The sequence below is a fragment of the Macrotis lagotis genome, chromosome 3 (genome assembly GCF_037893015.1).
Source record: "Macrotis lagotis isolate mMagLag1 chromosome 3, bilby.v1.9.chrom.fasta, whole genome shotgun sequence".
NCBI lineage: Eukaryota > Metazoa > Chordata > Mammalia > Peramelemorphia > Peramelidae > Macrotis > Macrotis lagotis.
In genome coordinates this window covers 228,832,570-228,855,048 of record NC_133660.1, presented here as the reverse complement: position 1 = coordinate 228,855,048, position 22,479 = coordinate 228,832,570, and the positions used below count along the sequence as shown (strand labels likewise).

Sequence of the window (22,479 nt, the reverse complement as noted above, 5' to 3'; positions counted from 1 at the left end):
GAATTAGGAAGTCAGTGCCAGGTGATGAGAGTATGAGTGAGAGCTAAGTGAAGGGTTAGACACTATGAAGATCAAAATGACATATTTTGTGATGAGGAGTTTGAGTAAGGAGTCCAAGATGACACTAAGTTGACTGGAAGAATGGCAGCAAATTTGACAGTTAAGAAGTTCAGAAGAGAAGAAGAGAAATAAAAAGATAATAAGTTCTGCTGTAGTCATTTGGAGTATGTAATGCCAACCAGACATCAAATTGGAAATGTACATAAAGCAGTTGATAATGTTGAGTCTAGAACACAAGATAAAAGAAAAGGCTAGAAAGTTCAATCCATGAATCATCATCATTGGAATGATAATTAAACTCAGAGAAGTTGAGATATCCAAGTAAGAGAGCACAGAGGAGCAACTAGGTGGCACAGTGGATAGAACCTTGGAATCAGAAGGGCCTAAGTTCATATTTGAGAGCAATTTGGAATTATGCCCAAAGAGCAATAAAAATGTGCATACCCTTTGATCTAGCAATACACCACTACTGGGTCTATACCCTGAAGAGATCATGAAAAAGGGTAAAAACATCACTTGTACAAAAATATTCATAGCAGCTGTTTGTGGTGGCAAAGAATTGGAAATCAAGAGTATGCCCATCAATTGGGGAATGGCTGAACAAATTGTGGTATATGAATGTGATGGAACACTATTATTCTATTAGAAATCAGGAGGGATGGAATTTCAGAGAAGCCTGGAAAGACTTGCATGAATTGATTCTGAGAGAGATGAGCAGAACCAGAATAATATTGTACATACTAACAACAAGAACATGGGGTGATGATCAACCTTGATGGACTTGCTCATTCCATCAGTACAATAATCAGGGACAATTTTAGGGGATCTGAGAAAGAACTATGGAGTTTAAACTAAGATTATTACTTTCAATTATTTTAAATAAATTGTTTTATGTACAACATAATTTTACTTTCCCTAATATTTTCTTTCTTCCTCAAGGATATGTTTTTTTCTTTCAACACATTCAAATTTGATCAATACATAGCATGGAAACACTATCAGATTGATTCTGATTTATCAGATTAATTCTATGGGGGGGAAGGGAGAGGGAAATTGTAAAATTCAAAACCTTACCAAAAAATGATAGGTAGCAACCACTATTGTCTATAATTGGAAAACAAATAAAACATTATATAACAAATTCAACCTCAAACAATAGCTAAGTGACCCTACACAAGCCACTTACTTAATCTTTCTTCATTTGTAAAATGAGGGCAAAAAAAAAAGATCCTGTGTCTCAAGAGTTGTGAGGCTTAAAAGAAAAAATATCCATGAAGCACTCTACAAACCTTAAAATACTATATAAACACTATTACTATTGCTGTTATTTTTATATGGCCATCACCCTCATTTAGGCCCCATCCTCTCTAACCTAGACTATTACATTAACATTTTAATTTCTTCCTACCTGAAATTACTCCCCTCCTTCAAATCATTTATTTTGTAAAAACCTGACAAATTAGTATTCTGTGAGAGAAAAATGATCATCCGCTATTCAAAAATTTCAATGGTTCCCTAGTGCACATAGGCTAAAATATAAACTCTACCCCCTTACCATCACAAGTCTCCACAATCAGGCCCCCAAACTACCTTTAAGATTTATTTCCTATTCTGTCTCTTTATACACTCTCTGTTTACATCAAAGAGTCCTCTACCTGCTCTCCAAAGAGTTTGTCTCTCTGTGTCTGCAAAAGCTTTAGCTGCACTCTTTTTTTCACTGTCCTCACCATTAGAACTCTTAGGTTCTTTCAGGGCTTACTTTAGGTATCAGGATCCCAGTGAAGCTGATCCCCCTATCACCTCCCCAATTCTTGGAGCCTCCTCTTTCTAAACTAACGGCCTTGTATTTACTAAGCTGCACACACGAGGTGTATCTTGGCACCCTCAGTGTGTTACACAGTGTCTGGCACAAAGAAGGCACTAAAGAAAGAATTCTCAAATTGAATTCTCAGTGTTCTCAAATTACTTCATTTAGTTGTCTCTGGTATCCCCAACTATATGTTTATCTACTTCTTTTTATGCTTCAAATAACATTTGGCACAATGGAGAGAGTGCTGGGCCTAGAGTCAGAAAGACTCATCTTCCTAAATTTGAATTCCGGCCTCAGACGCTGACTAGCTATGTGACCCTGGTCACAAACAGTAACTGTTTGCCTCAGTTTCCTCTTCTGTAAAATGAGCTGGAGAAGGAAATCACAAATTACTCACTTCAGTATCTTTGCCAAGAAAACTCCAAATGGCATCAAAGTGTTGAATATGATTGAAAAACAACAGATAACAATATTGAGTAGCCCAGGTATTTAGAACTCATATAATGATACAATTAAATTCTTTTAGAAGAACTAGCTGCTGCTAATAGAAAAAGGGAGTGATTAACATATGGCAAGTGGTGGAAAAGATAAGGTCTCTTAAGTTATTACCTTTGCTTGCAACCTTCCTCCTAGTGTTGATCTTGCATGATAAATTACAATAAGTACATCACCTTGGACTGTTATGCCCAACGGAATTACTGCTTTTCCATCCTCAATTTTAAAATCCCTAAATAAAAGAAATAGAGATAATTGTTTACATAATTGTGTTTTATTTAAAAAGAGATATCTGTTATACTGAAGATCCCCATCTTGAAGCCAAATTTATAATCTAACCAAAAAAATTATACTCAAAGACATAAGAAATGCATTTCCTAAAGATATTAAGATTTTTCTAAAATGAAAAATTCATAAAGTCACAAATTTTCTTAACTGACAGATTTTGGTCTTTTGGGGAGAAAAATTTCCAGAAATATTTTCTTTTATCTACAATAAATTGTTTTCAGCAAAATTTAAGTAGACAATAAAAATCGTAAAAATAGTTTACAGTCTCTGAATTTTCTAATGCCTGACTAATTTCTAATTTTATTTCACCTTGCATAACTATACCTTCAAATCCTAGGGGGTTTTGTTTATTCAGATACACTACACCAAAATAAAGTCTGATCATCTTACAAATGATCAATGACTATCAGACACAGAACTAATTCTAATAACAAACTGACAGGTCCTCCAGCACAGAAATACCAACTCATAAATGTTAATAAAGGATGTACTCTTCTGAACTTACTTCATTTTATCATACTCCTGAGATGTAGTAGTCACTCGTTCATCTCCCACATAGACTTCACAAAAGGGTCTACAGCCATTTCTCTGCTTGCTGAACAAGGGTACTGGTGTCATCACAACTGCTTTAATAAGGATTGGTTTGCTATGAGGAATAATGGGCTCTTCTGCCATCATGTCACACATGTACTCTATATACCTATAAAACCAAAGAGCACCAAACACAGAGTCAACTTAGTAGACCAAGGATACAAAGTTTACAGTGCAAGGTGGCTGCTCGCTACAACATATTGATTTAGCTCAAATAAAGTTCATCATCATTTCAAATGTCATCATTTCAAACAAGAAAAAAACACCCAATTGATTCAGAAACGAGCCTATGAGGCAGCTCACTATAACATATTAATTTAGCTCAAAGATTCATTAAAACAGATACTTTAAGAAAGCTATAATAAAGTTCATCTCATTTCAAATGTCATCATTTCAAACAAGAAAAAAAAAACCCAATCCAACTGATTCAGAGACAGAGCCTATGAGGCAACAAAACCAACTCTACAACCAGAAACAATGTTAGTCCTAGACGGACAATCTGGGAAGCACGTGGAGGAGACACAGGCACACAGACAGCCACACAGGCACTAGCCCTCTAGTGATAGAGGAAGAGAGATAAAGATTAAGAGAATGCTTTCACACTAGAAGTGAACTAACTGAGAAGCTACAGGCATCAATCAACCAATATTCACAAAGAAGCTGCTATAATCTTGGCATTTTAGGGGATATAGTTATGGCCCCTGTCTTGTAGGACCTTACAGTCTGAGAAAATAATGCAAATATATGAAGAATTAGCTAATAACACCTGGCCAGCATGTATTAAATACAAAAGAAACAAAGATAATGAGTCCTTCAAGAGTTCAGGAAACATCTCCCTTGGCTATTCATAAATTAGAAATATTTTTATGAAGAATGAGGTTCATCAGGCTAATCAAATCACCTGAAATGTCTCAGATGAAAGGAAAGTTAAGACATTGCTATTTCTGCTTTGACAGGGCTCCTCTTTTGCCTCAGATGACATTCTGATCAATGACCTTGGAACCAGGAAGAGGTGGGCTGGAAGCCTGTCTCAAAGTCTAGCTGTGTGATTCTACATGTCACTTAACCTTTCAATGTTGGTTTCTTCACCTATAAAATGCAGACAAAACAGTACCTACCTCACAGTGATTGTGATCAAATAAGAGAATACAGAAAAAAGCACTTGGCAAATTGTGAAATGTTATATGAAGACTGGCTATTATAATTAAAATCAACAACAATCTGAAAGTGTTCATAAATATATATATTTATACTCCCTAGTTTTTAAGGAATGTGGAATGAGTGTAAATGTACGTGTGCTTTCGAAATTTTCACACCCAGTACAGATGAACAATGAGTAGAACCAAGAACTGATTAGGGAAAAGGCTAGAACACATTCAAAACATGGGGCAAAAGTTTCAAAGGTTCCTAAACATAGGTGACAGCAGCCCTGATTCAGCTGCTATGAAACTGATGAAAAACACCCTCTACTAATACAGAACAGTCACTGCTCTCCAACTTCTGATCTTCCTAGACTTCCCAGAGCACTGAGACAGTAAAGTGACTGGCCCAGGATCACCTAACCAAAATGGCTTAAAGTCAGCTCTCTCCTTCTTCCCTCAAGGCCTGTCAATCCCACCTCTTCAAATACCCTCCCTTGGTCTCCTGTGACACTGTTACCACTTTGCTCCAGGCTCTAATCACCTCACAACCAAACTATTCTAAGAGCATGGTCGGTTTCCTGCTTCAAAACTCTTCCCACTCCAATCTAGCCTTCATCCTCCATTCAGCCACCAAAGTGATTTTCTTAAAGCATAAGTCTAACAATGTCATCTGCTACTCAATAAATTTCAGAGATTCTCTCATCTCAAAAACCAAATACAAAATCCTGTCTAGTGTTCAAAGTCCTTATTAACCTAGCCATACACTCCTCCTGACCTTTCTAGCTTTTTTACATCTTACCTTTCCACCCCACCTCAGTACTTTTTTTTTTTTTTATTTTTTGCAAGGCAATGGGGTTACATGGCTTGCCCAAGGCCACACAGCTAGGTAATTAGTAAGTGTCCGAGACCGGATTTAAACTCAGGTACTCCTGACTCCAGGGCCAGTGCTCTATCCACTGCGCCACCTAGCCACCCCTCACCTCAGCACTCTTGAATCAGACTCAAACTCTCAGCTCCAGGCTGACATCTGTGCCTGTCCCCCAGGTCTGGAATACTCACCTTCCTCATCTCTACCTCTTGGCTTCACTGGATGAATTCCTCTAAATCTCAGCTAAAATTCCAGTTCTACAGGAGGTCTTTCCCAATCCCTCACAATTCCTGCATTTTCCTTTTGCTGAATAATTTCGTATTTATTGTATATCATTCATTTGTCCATATTTGTTAAGTTGTTGTCTCCTCCTTTAGCTCTCCAAGGGCAAAGACTTTTTTTTTGACTCTTTGTATCTCTAACATATGAGTTGTGATCTGCACCAATAGGGAGACTTTATTTTAAAGAGATCACAGAGCTTGCAAATGAATTGACCACAATTTTTTTTAATGAACAGGTCTGTACAATCACAAAGAGAAGGACAGCTATGTGGCACAGTGAATAGAGTATCGGTCATGGAGTCAGGAGGACTTGGGTTCAAATGCAGCCTCAGACATTTAAAAAAATTGCCTAACTGTGAGGCCTTGGTCAAATCATTTAACCCCATTGTCTTAATAGGCAAGCTTTTAAATTAATTCTTAGATGAACAAAATCATTTATTGCAAGTGATCAAATATCATGAATAAAATTAAAATTTTTAAAGGGTATAAAAAAACTAGAAAGTCAACAAAATAATTACAAGGCAATAAAATAATAAATCTAAGGTTAGAAGATGTCCAAGAGACCAACTAGTGCAACTTCCAAATTTTACAGACAAGGAAACTGAGGTAAATTATTTTCTCAAGGTCCCTCAATAAGGCAGAGATTTGAATCAAGTTTTTTTTCAGTAGACCATATAGCTTCGTTTTATAAATTCAAAGCAGGACTGATAAAGATGGGATTTTTTGAGCCAGCCAAGGCTTGATATATTCAGCATTTTTTGCTTGGGCAAGCCACTTAACCCCATTGCCTTGCAAAAAAAACCAAACAAACAAACAAACCTAAAAAAAAAGTTGCTGGGGGGGGCACCTAGGTGGCGCAGTGGACAGAGCTCCGGCCCTGGAGTCAGGAGTACCTGAGTCCAAATCCAGCCTCAGACACTTAATTAGCCTGTGTGGCCTTGGGCAAGCCACTTAAATCCCATTGCCTTGCAAAAACTTAAAAAAACTAAAAAAAAAAAGTTGCCTGGGATGTAGCTAATTAATTTTTTCATTTCCAAGAAAAATGAATTAAAGAATATAGACATACAACTACAACAATAGGAAACCCAGCAGGATTAAAGGGAAAAATGCTTGACTTCTAATGCTGGGCAAACAAAGGAGCTCTTGCAGGCTAAGATTTGGAGATCTTCTCCAAAGTCCATAATATAGTGAAAAATATGTGTGGGTGGGGTATAGGGGAGAGTGGGAAAGTGAGAACAGTAATAGTTATACTCTCAGACTCTGTTGCTGCCATAATTACTCAAGTCAAAAATTTCAGTGCTCACTATAAATGACAGGATAGAAAAAAATTAGTAATCATCCCTTAAAATTATAAGAGTATACTCTTTAAACTAGATTTTTAAAAGATGATTTTGAAAAAAAAATTTTATCTTTAATTGATGCCATTGGGGAAAGAGTGAAGTGTTTCAAGCACTGGCAAACATCTTTTTTCTAGAATTTATCTGGACCTTACCTTCCTTACTTGTAAAGCAGAAATATAACTTGTTCTACTTATCTCACAGGGTTGTTATAGGGAAGGAACTAACCATACTGCTCCCATCCTCCATCCCTCACTATACTCCCCCCTCTCTTTTCAAGGCTGAGTTCAAATATCACTACCACCATAAAGTTTTCCCCAATACTCTCTCTCTTTGAATCTCCTCAAATATCTACTTGGACCTCTCCTAATCATAACAGAGCCCTACTGCCTTCATCTGTGCATCTCTTTTTAACCTTTCCAGTTGGTATTCTGAGTCCCCTGGGGCTCTTAGTTGCTGGTGGGTCAGATCTGCACACTATTTAAGTGCTTGGCATTAGAGAATAAAATAACAAAATTGGAAAAAGTGGCATCAGATTATGGAGGGCTTTAAATGTCAGGTTAAGGAGTATGAATTTTAGCAGAAAACAGGGAATCAATAAGTATAATGTGAGTATGGGAATAACATATCTAGAACTGTGCATAAGATCAATCTTAATCATGATCAAACCAACTGAAAGAAAAAGGATATAGAAGCAGAAGGACAAGTTAAGATGCTATTACAATAACTTAAGTTGGTGGTGATGAAGGTCAGCATCAAGGATAGGAAGGTAGTCAGCAGTGTTCAGACAGCAGAAGACACCAGGAGGATGAGGACAAGAAAGGTCACTGGATTTTATTAGGACATCATTAAGTGTCTCTGGCAAGAGCTATCTGAATACAGTGACGAAGCCAGGTTACATGGTAGAGAGACTTGGACTAGGCATCAGAGGGCTTGGGGTTGGACCTGGTACTCTAGTAAATCACTTAAACATGCTGAGTTGCCATATCATCTGGAGAATGAAGGGACTGGACTAGATCAAAGATGCCAAACACATAGATTGCAGGCCCTGTGGGACCAACAAGTGCAGCTAAATCAGATTAAAAGGTGACTGGGAAATATACAAAAATAAATTAAAATAAATAGAGATAATGTCAATATGTGATTTTCTAAGTCAATATGTGCTTGGAGAGCACATATTTCTATTGGTGTTTGACATCCCTGGACTAGAAGACCTCATTTCAGTTCCTAAATCTAGGATTCTATGATACCTGGGAGAGAAGTTAGTGATACCAGGATATAATAAGCAAAGAAGAATGACTAAAAGAAAGTAAACAGCATTTCCTAACTGAAATGTACAAAGGATATGAACAGGCAGGTCTAGATGAAGAAATCAAAGCTATCAATAAACATATGAAGAGGAGCTCTAAATCACTTTTGACCAAAGAAATGCAAATTAATAACTCTGAGGAACCACTTCACACCTATCAGATTAGCTAATATTACAGAAAAGAGAAATGATAAATACTAAATGGGATGTGGGAAAATTGGGACACTAATGCACTGCTGATGTTGTGAAATGATTCATCCATTCTGGAGAGCAATTTCAAACTATGCTGAAAAGGTTATAAAGCTATGCATACCTTTTTATCCAGCAATACCACTATTAGGTCTGTATCCTGAAAAGAAAAATAAAAAAGGAAAAGAACCTATTCATACAAAAACATTTATAGCAGTTCTTTTTTGTGGTGGCCAAGAATGAAAAATTGAGGGAATATCCATTAATTGGGAAATGACTGAACAAGCTGAGGTATATGAATGTAATAGAATACTATTGTGCAACAAGAAATGACAAGCAGACAGATTTCAGAGAAATCTGGAAAAAATTTACAAACTGAAACAAACTAAAATGAGCAGAACCAGGAAAATAACATACACAGTATCAACAATACTGAGTGATGATCAACTAAGAATGAATCAGTAACACAATGATAAGTACAAAGGACTCATGACAGAAAATGTGATTTGTATCCAGATAAAAAAACTAATGGACTCTGAATTCAGATCAAACCATATTTTTTTTAATTACTTTATCTTACTTGTGGGTTTTTTCCCTATTGATTTGTTTCTTCTTCCACAACTGAGACTAATATGAAAATAAGATTTTACATGTATAAATTATATCAAAATGCCTACCATTTTCAGGAGAGGAATTAAAAAAAGAAAAAGTTGAATTCAAAATCTTGTAAAAATGAGTGTTAAAAATTTTCTTGATATGTAATTAAAGAAAAATATAAAATAGTATTAAAAGCTAAAAAAAATAGTTTGTATGCATTTTACCACAAAATACAGTATCAAACAATTGCTTGAAAATAAATAAAAAATAGTATCTAGTATTATGAATATAGATAAAAATATAACCAGAGAGAAACAATGAAGTCGGGGTACAGGTTTTGGGGGAAAGATGATGAGCTTTAGACATGTTGAGCCCAATGTGCCAGTAGAATCTGATAACAGCAAGGCTTTGTAAGTAAGGAGAGATGTTGGCCTAGAGCTCAGAAAAGTGATCAAGGCTACAGAGATCGAAGCAGTATAGGATCTCACTCACCCCAGGCAAGGGATATAAGACCCACTAAACTTTCCACAACCCCAAATTTCAGTACAACTGAAATAGAATGGACAATCCTTAGGTGTACCCAATAGACTAGAAGATCATCCACATATAGAGGGATAAACAAGTACTATGTCTCACAAGGGTTAAGAGATTTTGCTACTTAATGTTTTCACCAGTGAATTTGAGAATTAAAGATAATGTCATTAAATTCTTAACTGCTCAACACTAGTAACAACAGCTAAGTCTGAGAGTCCCCAGGAATGATGAGGAAAGGTGAATGAGTAAATGAGTGAAGTAAATAACTAGCTTTGCATTAAACTTTTTTTGAAATGGTCATGCAACCATGACTATAAACTCCTACTTGATACAAACTAGAAGTTGAACATATAATAATCTCTATCATATTATGTGACAGCGGAGTTTCTTTTATCTGATTAGTTTAAGGACTTCACACACAGGAAAGAATGATACTCTGAAACAAGACTAAAAACTTAATTCTCAAATTATTGTTTTCAAGATTTTAAATGCACTTTTAGAATAAAGTACACTAATGTAAAATCATGACTGGACTAATATAATTAATCATATTATGCAAACATTTTACATTTATTGTGAAAAAAATGTTATGAAGAAATCCTTGAGCATTTGTGGTACCCCAGCATTGAAGGAACTGAATGATGAAGCAAAGTGGAACTGTACCTTTTATGAGATGGCCAGATGCCAGGTGGACAGCGCTTCATACTAAACATATAAACTGCAGCCTCAGCAGTGGTGAAAAGACGACAGAAACATAAAAATGAGCAAACAACAACAGCTGATGCTGCTCTTCCATCCTAAAATAAATTATTAAAAATATTGTATTTATATTGCCAACTCAATTATTCACATTATAGAAGAAAACAATGTGATCTAAATAATTAATTCTCATATAGCAAAAGCAAGAAAGAAATGATCTGGAATGGCTCCAAATCCATTTTACTATATCCCTTTACTGATTTCCATGTCATGTCAATTAAAAGAAATGGAATTTTCTCAACCAATTCCAAATACCACTCAAGGTTCCCCATTCATTTCTGTGTTCTATGCGATTCCTACCTTTATCTACTATAGACCTACAAATATCTGAAAGACAGCTTTCAATTTTTATTCCTAAAAAATTATCACTTAATCTTTTTTACTGAAATCTAAAAATTTTCATCCATTGTTTTAACACAAATATTAAAAGAAATAGACTAAAATCTGTTGATTCTAGCTTCAGCTTATTATAAAATCAGTACTTTAAAGGAGCAGTTTTATTATGTACTATGAAAAACAAAAAGTGTTCTTTGATGACCACAAAACCATCAATTATAAACATTTACAGAGGCTGAATTGCATTGAGACTTCTGAAGCTTTAAGAACATGTCAAAATCTTGATACAGTGTTCAACAGTCAAAAGGGTTCACAGACTCAATCCCTATGTGGTATTCTTAATGCATGTATAAACTCAGGTAATACAGAAGTTCTAACCTTCTGTGAGCTTAAGCCCAGAACTCACATGGCCCTCTGACATCACTTAAAACACAGAGTTTGTGTGGCTGCACTGGGGGGGAAAGGAGAAAGATCTACTTTAGTCTCTTTTCTTTAGTTATTTTGGGGAAATTTTACTTCCTTAGTCCTAGGACTTCCTACTACCTTCCTATTTTCCTTCTGTTCTGCCCTATTTGTCCCTTCAGCATAAGACTCTCCTCTGCCTTCTAAGTTGAAAATTCTAAGTTGAAAAAAAAATTCTAAGTTGAAAATTAACTAATCCGTATAATACTAATGTGCTCATGGGAGAAGAGTTAAAGCAATCCTTTTAGCACTTTTCTTTCATTGAGTACAGTGAAACTAGAGATAATTATTGGGTAATTATTTGGCCCTCTAGAGATAATTATTTGGTCTTTGTATTGCAAAATAATGAGATAAATAAAAATATAACAAATATAGATGAAGTTGGCATAAAAATTCTGGCAACAATATACATGTAAATACACTTTATGTATGGGGATAAATGCAAACAGATGCAGACAAAACCATTACAATTATAATGAACATTAAAGAGATGGTCTGCTTTGTGTCAGCCAAGGTCTTTGCTGAGGACTTTTGCCAGGGTTTAGGATCACATTTCCCACTCCTTTTCTTTCTTTCTTTTTTTTTTAGTTTTTTCAAGGCAATGGGGTTAAGTGGCTTGCCCAAGGCCACAGGGCTAGGTAATTATTAAGGGTCTGAGGCCAGATTTGAACTCAGGTCCTCCTGACTCCAGGGCCAGTGCTCTATCCACTGCACCACCTAGCCACCCTACATTTCCCCTCTCCTAATGCCCACTTAATTTCCTAATTTGTTGAGCTATTATTTTAAAGTCAGAAATTTTCTGGACCTTCTCCAGGGAAAAATACAACACAAATACTACTTTGGAAGCATCTACTTCCAATAATTTTCAAGGTTTTTACAAATGGTGATTAAACAACCACTTCATGGTAAATGACTACTGAAAGTCTTAAAAAAGAATCGGCACATTTCTGCAGTTACTAAGCATCTCTTTATTTACTTCATGGATATTATATCAACAAAAGTGGCCAGCTTCTACTCCACACTCAAGTCTAAAACCAGGCTGAAACACAGTCTACTGTTCACAAGGAAATGTGCCTTTTCTAAAATTCCTCAAAGGAAAGGTCATTTGATCATTCTTCCATAATATGCTGGATCAGACTAACTCTGTGCAACCAGAAACAGACTGGAGGAAAAATTACTTACAATGCAGTGCACAATGCTAACATTTTTGTGATCTTGTTTTAGCCATAAATGCATATTCCTGCAGATGTTATAAAGGTTCTGAAGGCTTGGGGCACGTCTTGCTGGCCAGCCACATTCTGAAACCTATAGGGGAAATTTTGAAAAAGACTCAGTTAAGAGTGATCACAAGTTTTTTCACATCAAAGTCATTCCATCTTCTGTCATTTTTAATTTTCCCTATTATCAATTTTTGCAAATATGAAAACAATGTATTTAAAAGAAAATCTGCATGCCATAAAAAATTTAAGAGGAGAAAATTTAATACTGATAGGGAAAGTGGGAAAGCAGACAAGCTGATTCACTGTTAATAAAATTTCTTGAATTTGTTCAACTGTTTGGGGAAACAATTTTGAATCAAATAGTAAAAAGAATTATCCAGATGCTCTGACCCAACAATTCCAACTGAGGTTTACAGTTTAAGGAGAGTTATACCCAACAGTAGGAGTTCTTAATGATTTTAGTATGCCATGGCCCCTATTGGTCCCTACAAAGCCTATAGTTGCTTTCTCAGAATTATTTTTTTTTTAGGTTTTTGCAAGGCAAATGGGGTTAAGCGGCTTGCCCAAGGCCACACAGCTAGGTAATTATTAAGTGTCTGAGACCGGATTTGAACCCAGGTACTCATGACTCCAAGGCTGGTGCTTTATCCACTATGCCACCTAGCCGCCCCATCAGAATTATTTTTAAATGTATAAAATGCTTATTACAAAGGAAACCATTAATACTGAAATACAGGTATCAAAGTATTTAAAAGACAAGTTCCAAGTCCTCAAGAATTCCTGCCCTAAAAAGAAGACCCACTAGTACAAAAATATCCATAGTCATAATAAATGGCTAAAAAAAATTCAATTATTAAGCATCTAATATAACTAGGAGGAAACTGATGTTCAGTGGACAGAGCACTGAATCAAGATCAAAAGACTCATCTTCCTGAATTTAAATTTGGCTTCAGACACTTCCTGGTTACATGACCCAGAACAAGTCACTTAACTATTTGCCTCAGTTTCCTATTTATAAAATGAGCTGGAGAAGGAAATGCAAAATACTTCAGGATCTTTGTCAAGAAAATCCCAAAGGGGTTCACAAAGAAATGGACATAACTAAAAATGACTAAACTACAGCCAAAAACATACTAGAAACTGTGCAAGAGAATGAGGACATACATACATATAAGCCACACAAATGCAAGGATCCCTAGTCCTAAGGTGTTTACATTGTAATTGGGATAGTAATAAAGACATATACAACAATAGCATATAAATAAAAAAGTAGTTTGAAAAGCAGGACATGAGTAATTGAGGTAATTGTTGAGGGCCAGCTTCCGTAGGACTGAGGACACAGATGTCCCTGGAACTAAGGTAACCAAGGATAAGCATGTATTCTTGCTCATTAATGGTTTAGTTGGCTCACCAATGAACCCTGATCTAAACATCTGCAGAGCTACAGGCGTATGGGAAACTTTCTGATAAGGAAGTCTACAGACTTCAAGGATAAATATCGAAAATTTAACCAGGGAAAACTATGTAGCTGGGTTTTGTCTAACTTGTCATGTTCAAGATGAGTTTTGTTATATAAGTTTAGATATTCAACAATAAAGTCAAGAGACTGTTTTCACGACATTAAGTGTTGGTGCTTTCATGACATCTAAGTGTTCGTGGGATATCTCTTCAACCTGGCTCTCAAATCAATGTTCAGACACACACCTGATTTGTCGCGGGTGAAAGGGAATAAAGAAAAGCTTCATGGAAATAAAACCTTGAGATGGGATTCTATAAAGCTGATTCTATAAAGCTAGGCATGGGAAGAGAACCAGTGTGAAAGTGTGGAGATGGGAAACATGTCATGTGTGAGGACAGAGATTGGACCTCAGAGTATGGGAGGGGGAGCAATAGGCAATAAAGTCAGAAGGAGAGCTTGAAGCAAGATTATGAAAGGCTAAAAAACTGAAACTAAGGAGCTGATGTGAAAAGCCACAGAAAGCTGTTAGACTTCACTAAGTAGAAGAGTTTAGATGGTCATATCTGTATTTAAGGAAAATTATTTTTATATCAATCTGAAGGGTAGACTGAGATGAGGAAACAGAGTCACAAGCCAGAGAGTCTAATTAGGAGGTACAATAATGTAGGAAAGAAATGATGAGAACCTGAATCAAGGCAGTAGCTCTGTGAGATAAGTGAGAGTGATCGGTCCTGGGTAAGGACAAGATTACCAAGCTGGAAGACTCAAAGTACGGCAGTACTTCAGACAGAAATAGAAGTTTGAAAAGGGGTGGATTTGGGGTCAAAATGGTAAGTTCAATTTTGTACATGTTGAGTCTCTAGGACATATGGTGATGTAAAATTGAAGTTCCAAGGAGACAGTATCAAATGGGGTACATGGAGGTGAAGATTTTAAAAAGACGACCAAGGATAAAGATCACAAGTAGAAGAGTTAGCCTGGAAAAGAGAAGGTCTATTTCACTGTCAAAAGACTGGGGGGAAAAGGAGCAGAGAATGGGAGATGTCACAGGATTTTTTAGTTGAAGAGAAGAAGGAATAACACATATTGGATGGCTTCAGTTTCCTTAGCTGAGAGAGAGTAAAAGGAAAGAGAAAAGCAAAAAGTATGAGCCCAACAACTGAGGAAGTTAACTAAGCCATAATGTAGAAAATGCAATGGCATATTGGTGCTTCATAAAGAATGGTGACTAGGGCGGAGCCAAGATGGCGACAATAAAGGATCCAGTCTTAGGCGCTCTCTGATAAAACTCATAAGCTAAGGACTCTAACTAAACTTTCTAGAGACAGAACCCACAGAGGGACCCAGTGAGGCAGTTCTCCTACTCAAGGTAACCTGGAAAAGAGCAGAAAGGCTCTGCTCCCCGGGATCGGAGGGGTGGCCCGACAGAGGCAAAGAACTTCAGCCTCCTGCAGGGGACCTCTGCCAGAGAGAGCACATGGAGCCCAGCCCTCAGGGCACAGAGCCAGCAGCTTGGTCTTTCAGCAGCCCAGGCCCTGAAACAGAAGCAGGCGGAGCCAGTAAGCAGGAGCCCCCAGGGCATGAGCCCATTGAGCTGAGGGAGGGAAGTAAAAAGAGACTGCAGAGCTCTGTCCTCAGCCCCAGGAACAGGACTCTAGGGCTCTGACCACATTCAGATCCTGATTGCAGTCTAGCCCCCCCCCAGAAGAGCAGCAGCCCCCCCCCCACCTCAGCCCCGTGGCAGAGGGGGGCGCATATGGTCATTCACAGACCAGGAGGGAGGACAGAGCCTCACACACTGAGACCCTTGTGGGAGTGTCCCAAAAGATCAGGAAGCACCCCAAAACAGGTGCAGGCTGGGAAAAATGAGCAAGCAGAGAAAAAAAGAGGAACACAATTGAGAAATATTTTGCAAATGAGCCCAAGAAGGATCAAAATACTCAGTCTGAAGATGAGGAAGCACAAGCTCCTGCATCTAAAGACTCCAAGAAAAACAGAAACTGGGCTCAGGCTATGACAGAGATTAAAAAAGACTTTGAAAATCAAATGAGAAAAGAAAAACTGGGAAAAGAAATGAGAGAAATGTAGGAAAAACATGAAAATGAAGTCAGCAGCTTAGTCAAGGAAATCCAAAAAAATGCTGAAGAAAATAGCATGCTAAAAACCAGCTTAGGTCAAATGGATAGAACAGTTCAAAAAGTTATTGAGGAGAAGAATGCTTTAAAAAGCAAAATTGGCCAGATGGAAAAAAGAGATAAGAAAACTCTCTGAGGAGAACAAATCCTTCAGACAAAGAATAGAATTCAGGGAGATTGATGAATTTAACAGAAATCAGGAATCAATACTTCAAAACCAAAAAAATGAAAAATTAGAAGAAAATGTAAAATATCTCATTGAAAAAACAACTGATATGGAAAACAGACTTAGGAAAGATAATTTGAAAATTATTGGAATACCTGAAAGTCATGATCAGGAAAAGAGCCTTGACATCATTTTCAAAGAATTACTACAGGAAAAGTGCCCTGATATTCTAGAAGCAGAGGGCAAAATAGAAATGGAGAGAATCCACCGATCCCCCCGAGAAAGAGATCCCAAAAAACCAACCCCCAGGAATATTATAACCAAGTTCCATAACTCCCAAGTCAAAGAGAAAATATTACAAGCAGCCAGAAGGACACAATTCAAATATCGTGGAGCTGCAGTCAGGATCACACAGGACTTAGCAACAACTACATTGGAAGCTCGTAGGGCTTGGAATAGAATATACCGGAAGGCAAAAGAGCTTGGAATGCAACCGAGAATCAACTACCCAGCAAGGCTGAATGTCCTCTTCCAGGGAAAAAGATGGACTTTCAATGAACCAGGGGAATTTCAAATGTTCCTGTTGGAATGGCCAGAGCTGAACAGAAGGTTTGATCTTCAGATACAGGACTCGGGTGAAGCATAGAGATTGGAGGAGAAGGGGAAAATATGAGGGACTTAATGATGATGAACTGCATGTATTCCTGTATAGAAAAATGACACTGATAATACTCATATGAATCTTCTCAGTTAATAGAGCAGGTAGAAGGAGCTTTTATAGTTGAAGCACAGGAGAAAGCTGAATTCGAAGATAAAATATGGTGTAAAAATGGAGTTAATAGAAAAAAAGGGAAATGTAATGGGAGAAAGAAAAAGGAGAGGGGGAATAGGCCAAGATATTTCATATAATAAGACTTTTCTTTATTATAATGAGCTATTGAAATGATATGGAAGGGGGGGAAGCAAGGGGGAATGAGGGAAACTTCGCTCTCATTAGAGGTGGCTAGGAGAGGAAACAGCATATATACTCAATGGGGTAAAAGGCATTCAGAGTAAGGAGAGGGGGCGATAGGGGGAAGGGGGGATGTGAGTGATGGAGGAGAGGATGGACCATGGGGGGAGAGTGGTCAGATATAACACATTTTCTTTTTTACTTATTGCAAGGGGCTGGGATTGGATGGCCTGCCCAGGACCATAGGGCCAGGTGGATTCTGGGCCTAAGGGGTGGTAAGGGGGCTCAGGGCTTCTTGGCCCCAGGGCCAGGGATCTGTCTGCTGCACCACTCAGCTACCCTACAGCAGAGTCAGAGTGAAAGGAGAGAGAAAATATAGTACACGGTAGTGGAGAAATACCAAAGGAGGGAGTTGCGATCAGCAATGGCAACATTGGAAAAATATGGAAGTAACTTTTGCCATGGACTAATCATAAAGAATGTGATCCACGCACGACAGAGTTGTTGGTGTTAGGACAAAGACTGAAGCACATTTTTTAATATTATTATTTTGGGGGGTGCAGGGCAAATGGGGCTGGGTGGCCTGCCTGGGGCCACATAGCAGGGTGATCGTTGGGTGTTTGAGGTCGGATTGGGACCCGGGTGCTCCTAGCTCAAGGGCCAATGCTCTGTCCACCACCCAGCCACCCCTACTATTATTACTATTTTATTTTATTTTGGGTCTTTTTTTCTTTTTTCTTTTTTGGTTTCTGCAGGGCAGTGGGGTTTGGGTGGCTTGCATATCACACGGCTGGGTGATTGTGGGGTGTATGGGGCCAGATGTGGGCTCAGGTGCTCGTGACTCCAGGGCTGGTGCTCCGTCCATTGCACCACCTGGCCATACCTACAATTATTACTATTATTTTTTTTAATTTTTTTTCTCTCCCCTTTATCACTGAAGCAAGTCTATATTTATGGGAGGAGGGGGTATCGCATTTACTCTTAAATAAGAATATTTTACTAATGTAAAAATAACATTAATTGTACAAAATGAGAATAAATATTAAATTAAAAAAAGAATGGTGACTATTCAATGAATTATATCTATTTAGAGTTGAGGGAAATGCATTGTAGAAAAAAATTCAACATAAATCAATCCTTTTTTACTGTAAGTTTGTAGATCAAACTGAATTTTCTTAATCTTAAATCTATACACTGAACATCTTTAAAAAATTGGTGAATATGAAGAATACAAAGTAAAAAAGGAGGACATATGAAGTGATGCAGAATAAAAAAAGGGAAGTGAGAATGCTAGGTCTATTCAATAAATACTTGGTAAACTTGAACTGAAATAAATAAAGGAACAATGAGGGAGACTAGAAGAAGATAAGAGAAGAGATTAAAAAGAACATGAAGAAAAGAATTCCCTTGCATACATCATATGCCAGGGCAAAGTCTCCTCCCTACATGCTAAATAGTTCAGATAACTCTCTCCACTCCTAAGACTGAACAGACCAAGCACAAAGAGGAGACACAATTTCTCTATTCCAGCCTTTCCTGGTCTCTCAACCCTGAATAAGCCTCTCACACATTATTTTTCCTGTTGACATGTCTGTCTTCTGAATTTCAAAGTTAAAGTTAAGGTGAAAGCTATCCTTTACTGGTCACAGTGGGAAAAGCATACAGAAAAAATCGAATTAAGGGTTACTTCTCTTTTTTTTAGGGTTTGTTTTGGGTTTTTTTGTAAGGCAATGGGGTTAAGTGGCTTGCCTAAAGCCACACAGCTAGGTAACTATTAAGTGTCTGAGGCCAAATTTGCACTCAGGTCCTCTTGAACCAGGGCCGGTGCTCTATCCACTACACCACCTAGCTGCCCCCCTGAGGGTTACTTCTAAGACAAAACTATTTCTTTATCAATGTATACTCCAACCTGCATCAAGGCTGAAGTGAAAATAACAAGCAAAATCTGTCATTTACCCGATTGTGAAATCTGGAAGGCCTGTATGTTCTTGGAGAGAGATTGTAAACAGCATAATGTCCAGGATGCTTAGAGTCTAAAAACAACCGCACATCTTCAATGTTATTTTTGAGAGCTGATTCGACACCTTCTGCTGGAAATGACATCACTGAAACAAGAGGATTACCATGTCAGGCATTCACACACAGATTCGATACTCCTGATGAAAAACTATTCCAAGACCTGGTGGTTGAGCACAGAGTCAGCTAGAGAATGACAAAACCTGAAAGGGCAAACCTGTCCTGTTGCAAAACAAGCAGTTATGACAAAAGATGTGGATGGGAGAGAGACAGCCTATCCACTGCCGGCCTTTCCTCAGCCTGAGACACAGGAGCCCTGTGTTAGCAATCAGGGACCCACTGCTTCTCTGGCTCCTTTAAGTCCCCAGGATGAGGCATGGCTGAGTATATTACTGTTGACATTAGAGGAGCTCAGAGAAGAGGGGGAAACACCAAAAAGACCATTCAGCTATGTGCTCACATGGTCATTAACTATGAAACAGGGAAAAGATGAAAAAGAAAATTGAAGCTACTAGGAAAAAAAATATGGTTTTTGTTTGTGGATCTTAAATATTCATATTTTCTCAAGGGCATCCATCTAAACTAGAATCAAGAGAGACCCCCCATGAAAGGACAGTCCAACTTTAGCAGTACATGGTGTCAATTGTTTAATCACATGCTCTAGCAGACTCCTCTATGTTCTCCACTATCTCCTACATTCTAGGTCACAGATGCATGAGTCATATCATTGACATCATGTCCAGGCTCCCATTCTATTTAATCCCAGCCTCCCTCTGCTGTCACATGGAGTAAGAAGCAAAGCTAAGTTCCAGTTCTAACACTTTCCCAGCACTTCTTGAATGTGCCCTTCCTTTAATACCTTCCTATATTAAGACTGGGTGACTTTGAGCAAGTCATTACCCATCTCATCTAGGTCTCAGGTTCCTCCTCTGTAAGAAATTTGGATAGAATCATCCAATTCTAAAAGTCGGTTGCAACTGAAAGATAGAGAAAGTGAGTGAGATGGAGAGATAAGTTTTTTAACTTCAAATACTTTCATTCCAAGAGACTTTATTAGAATGGTAGAGTGGGATGAGGTCAAACTGGTTCTTGTGCTCATCAGCTGAGAAAAGCATCACTACTCCAAGGTGCTACAATGAGGTCTTAGGAAGCATAAGAAGTTCCCAGGAATAGAAAAGGTATTAAGTGATAGTGGGAGATGTACAGAAAATACAGGAGAACTTGAGAGACTTGGCAAAAACTTTTCTAAAATTTTTATTGGGTTACCCAAATCTCAAATATCCCAATAATGGTTTCCCCAGAGCCCAATTAGTATGACAAACAATTGATATCAAATATTTATTCCTAAACACAGACTCAATATTGTGTAAAGATCCCTACTGGTGACAGGGGTTTCTAGGAAGACTCTACCTATACCTGATATCACATAAACTCAGATGACACCAAAGACTGAAGGAACCAAGAGGTCAACTTCCTAAAGATTCACCACATCCCATGCTCACTGCACAAATCCCCAAAGAGAATAAGAAGTATTGTTTGGTGTTCAGACGCCCTGTCTTTTTTTTTTTTTATCAACTAGCAGTATGTTTCAAAAAATAATTGTTAGCCAATATTTGAGAAGGGTAAAGATGAAGGTGGTGATTATGCTATGATATAATAACCATGAATCTTTAGCAAACATACCAGCAATTCTGGATGTGATGTATGAAATATCCAAATCTCCTTTAGCATAACTGAAATTAAAAGAGAAAAGATTAACTAGTTACTTAATAAAATTTTATACTTACATTAAGAAACATCTTAAACTGGAGTTTTCTCAAGTTGAGGGTTCTAAAAATAATCATGGTTTGTATATGTTGCTATCCAAATTTTTTTTAAAGTCAAGAGTCAGCATAGCAGTGACTACATAAAGCTTACCAAAAAAAGAAAAAAAGAAAATACTGTGGAACCATGAGTGATAGGAGAGAAAATGAACATTAACACAAGAGTCAGGAAAATGCCTAATTCTCCAGGCAAATAAGGATGAATGAAAGGAAAGGGTTTGGATGTGCTAGAGTCATATAATGGAGGTTATCTGTTAGACAGTGGGTAGCCACAAAGACACAGAGGCAAGACTATGATGACAGACAGGTAGAGAAATGCTAGAAAGTAGAATATGGCTGACAGCAACAGAATTGAATTGGAGGAAAAGAGGTTAAAAAGTTGAAAAACAAAGGGGAGACAAGAGCAGATGGCTGAGGAATAGCTCAAAGCAAGGACAAGGCTAGAGTGAGAATTGGACTTATTCACTTAAGTCTTGGGCTCCACACATGTTTAGCACTATCTTGTTAGACCTTATTTAACCACAATCAATCAGGACAGGGATGTATCCTATTGAGTCTGAAACCCAGTAGCTAACTACTTTTTTGTGCAAACCAAAGCAATAATTCCAATGATGAAAAGGAATAGAATCTCAATGAAAAGAATAAGGACTATTTACTACATGGTGAGGATGGGTCACTAAATGAGCTAAGGTCAGTTCAAAGTTATATATGATCCGTAATTCAATTTTTTTAATTGACACATCAACAAATCTCAACATTCGAATGAACCTCCAAGATCAGGTTGTCCATGAGACCCCTAAACAAGAACCTCCGCTACAATACACCTTAACAAGCATTTCCCTAAGTACTTCAAAGAGAGGAAACCCTTTTCTCCAAAGAAGTCTGTTTCATTTTAGGACAGCCTGAATTATTAGGAAACTTTCGGATATCAAGACTCAATTGGGCACATTGGAAATCCCATATTAGTCCTCAGGAATCAAGCAAAACAAATATAATGGCCCTTCCATATGAAAGTCTTTAAGTACATACATATCTCTATCTTGTCCCTCCCTGAGGGTTTTCTCTTCTCCAGGCTTAAACAGCCCTACTTCCTGTAAATGAATCCACCTATGGCATGATCTTGGAACCTGGTGCATCCTGGTCATCATCCTCTAGGAGTCTGCCAACCTATTTAACATTCTTCCTAAAATACAGAACTGAACACAATAATCCAAATGTGTCTTGACCAGATCAGAATACAAAAGTCCTAAAATCTCTCAAGCCTTAGACAACATTGTCAAAAAAGCAAATGTGGTTAGCTTTTGAGTGTCCTATACATACTTCTGAACCCAGAATACAGAAGTTTGTATGGGTTTTTGCAGCTGATCAGTGGCTTCCCAAAGCTGTGATTTCTAGCAAAGAGCAACACATATAGACATACAGATACACAGACACACACACACACACACACACACACACAGAGACACACCCAGACACAAGGAACTTTTGAGTCATGAAACGTTTCAAACATGCCCCATAATTTTCCCTTTGAAGATGGTAAGGTTTGTCCGAATCTGAATCAGTTTGTTCTCTGTAAATGAAGCTACTTCCTAGGCAAAGTAACCTCCAACTGCCTCCCAAGCTCCACTGGGCTGAATAGTTAAGGTAGAG

General features: G+C 37.7%; 1 protein-coding gene across 3 annotated transcripts in view; it reads right to left on the bottom strand.

The window, feature by feature from the left end:
* The window catches only part of GAK (cyclin G associated kinase), a 145,853-nt gene that overhangs the window by 53,036 nt on the left and 70,338 nt on the right, over positions 1 to 22,479 (bottom strand). For all 3 annotated transcript variants that reach the window (XM_074230101.1, XM_074230100.1, XM_074230102.1), the window contains exons 12-17: positions 20,690 to 20,739; positions 18,947 to 19,095; positions 12,241 to 12,363; positions 10,165 to 10,298; positions 3,159 to 3,353; positions 2,480 to 2,597 (exon numbers count right to left, since the gene is read on the bottom strand). In XM_074230101.1, the coding sequence (XP_074086202.1) occupies positions 2,480 to 2,597; positions 3,159 to 3,353; positions 10,165 to 10,298; positions 12,241 to 12,363; positions 18,947 to 19,095; positions 20,690 to 20,739 (769 nt within the window). The remainder of the gene's footprint in view (positions 1 to 2,479; positions 2,598 to 3,158; positions 3,354 to 10,164; positions 10,299 to 12,240; positions 12,364 to 18,946; positions 19,096 to 20,689; positions 20,740 to 22,479) is intronic.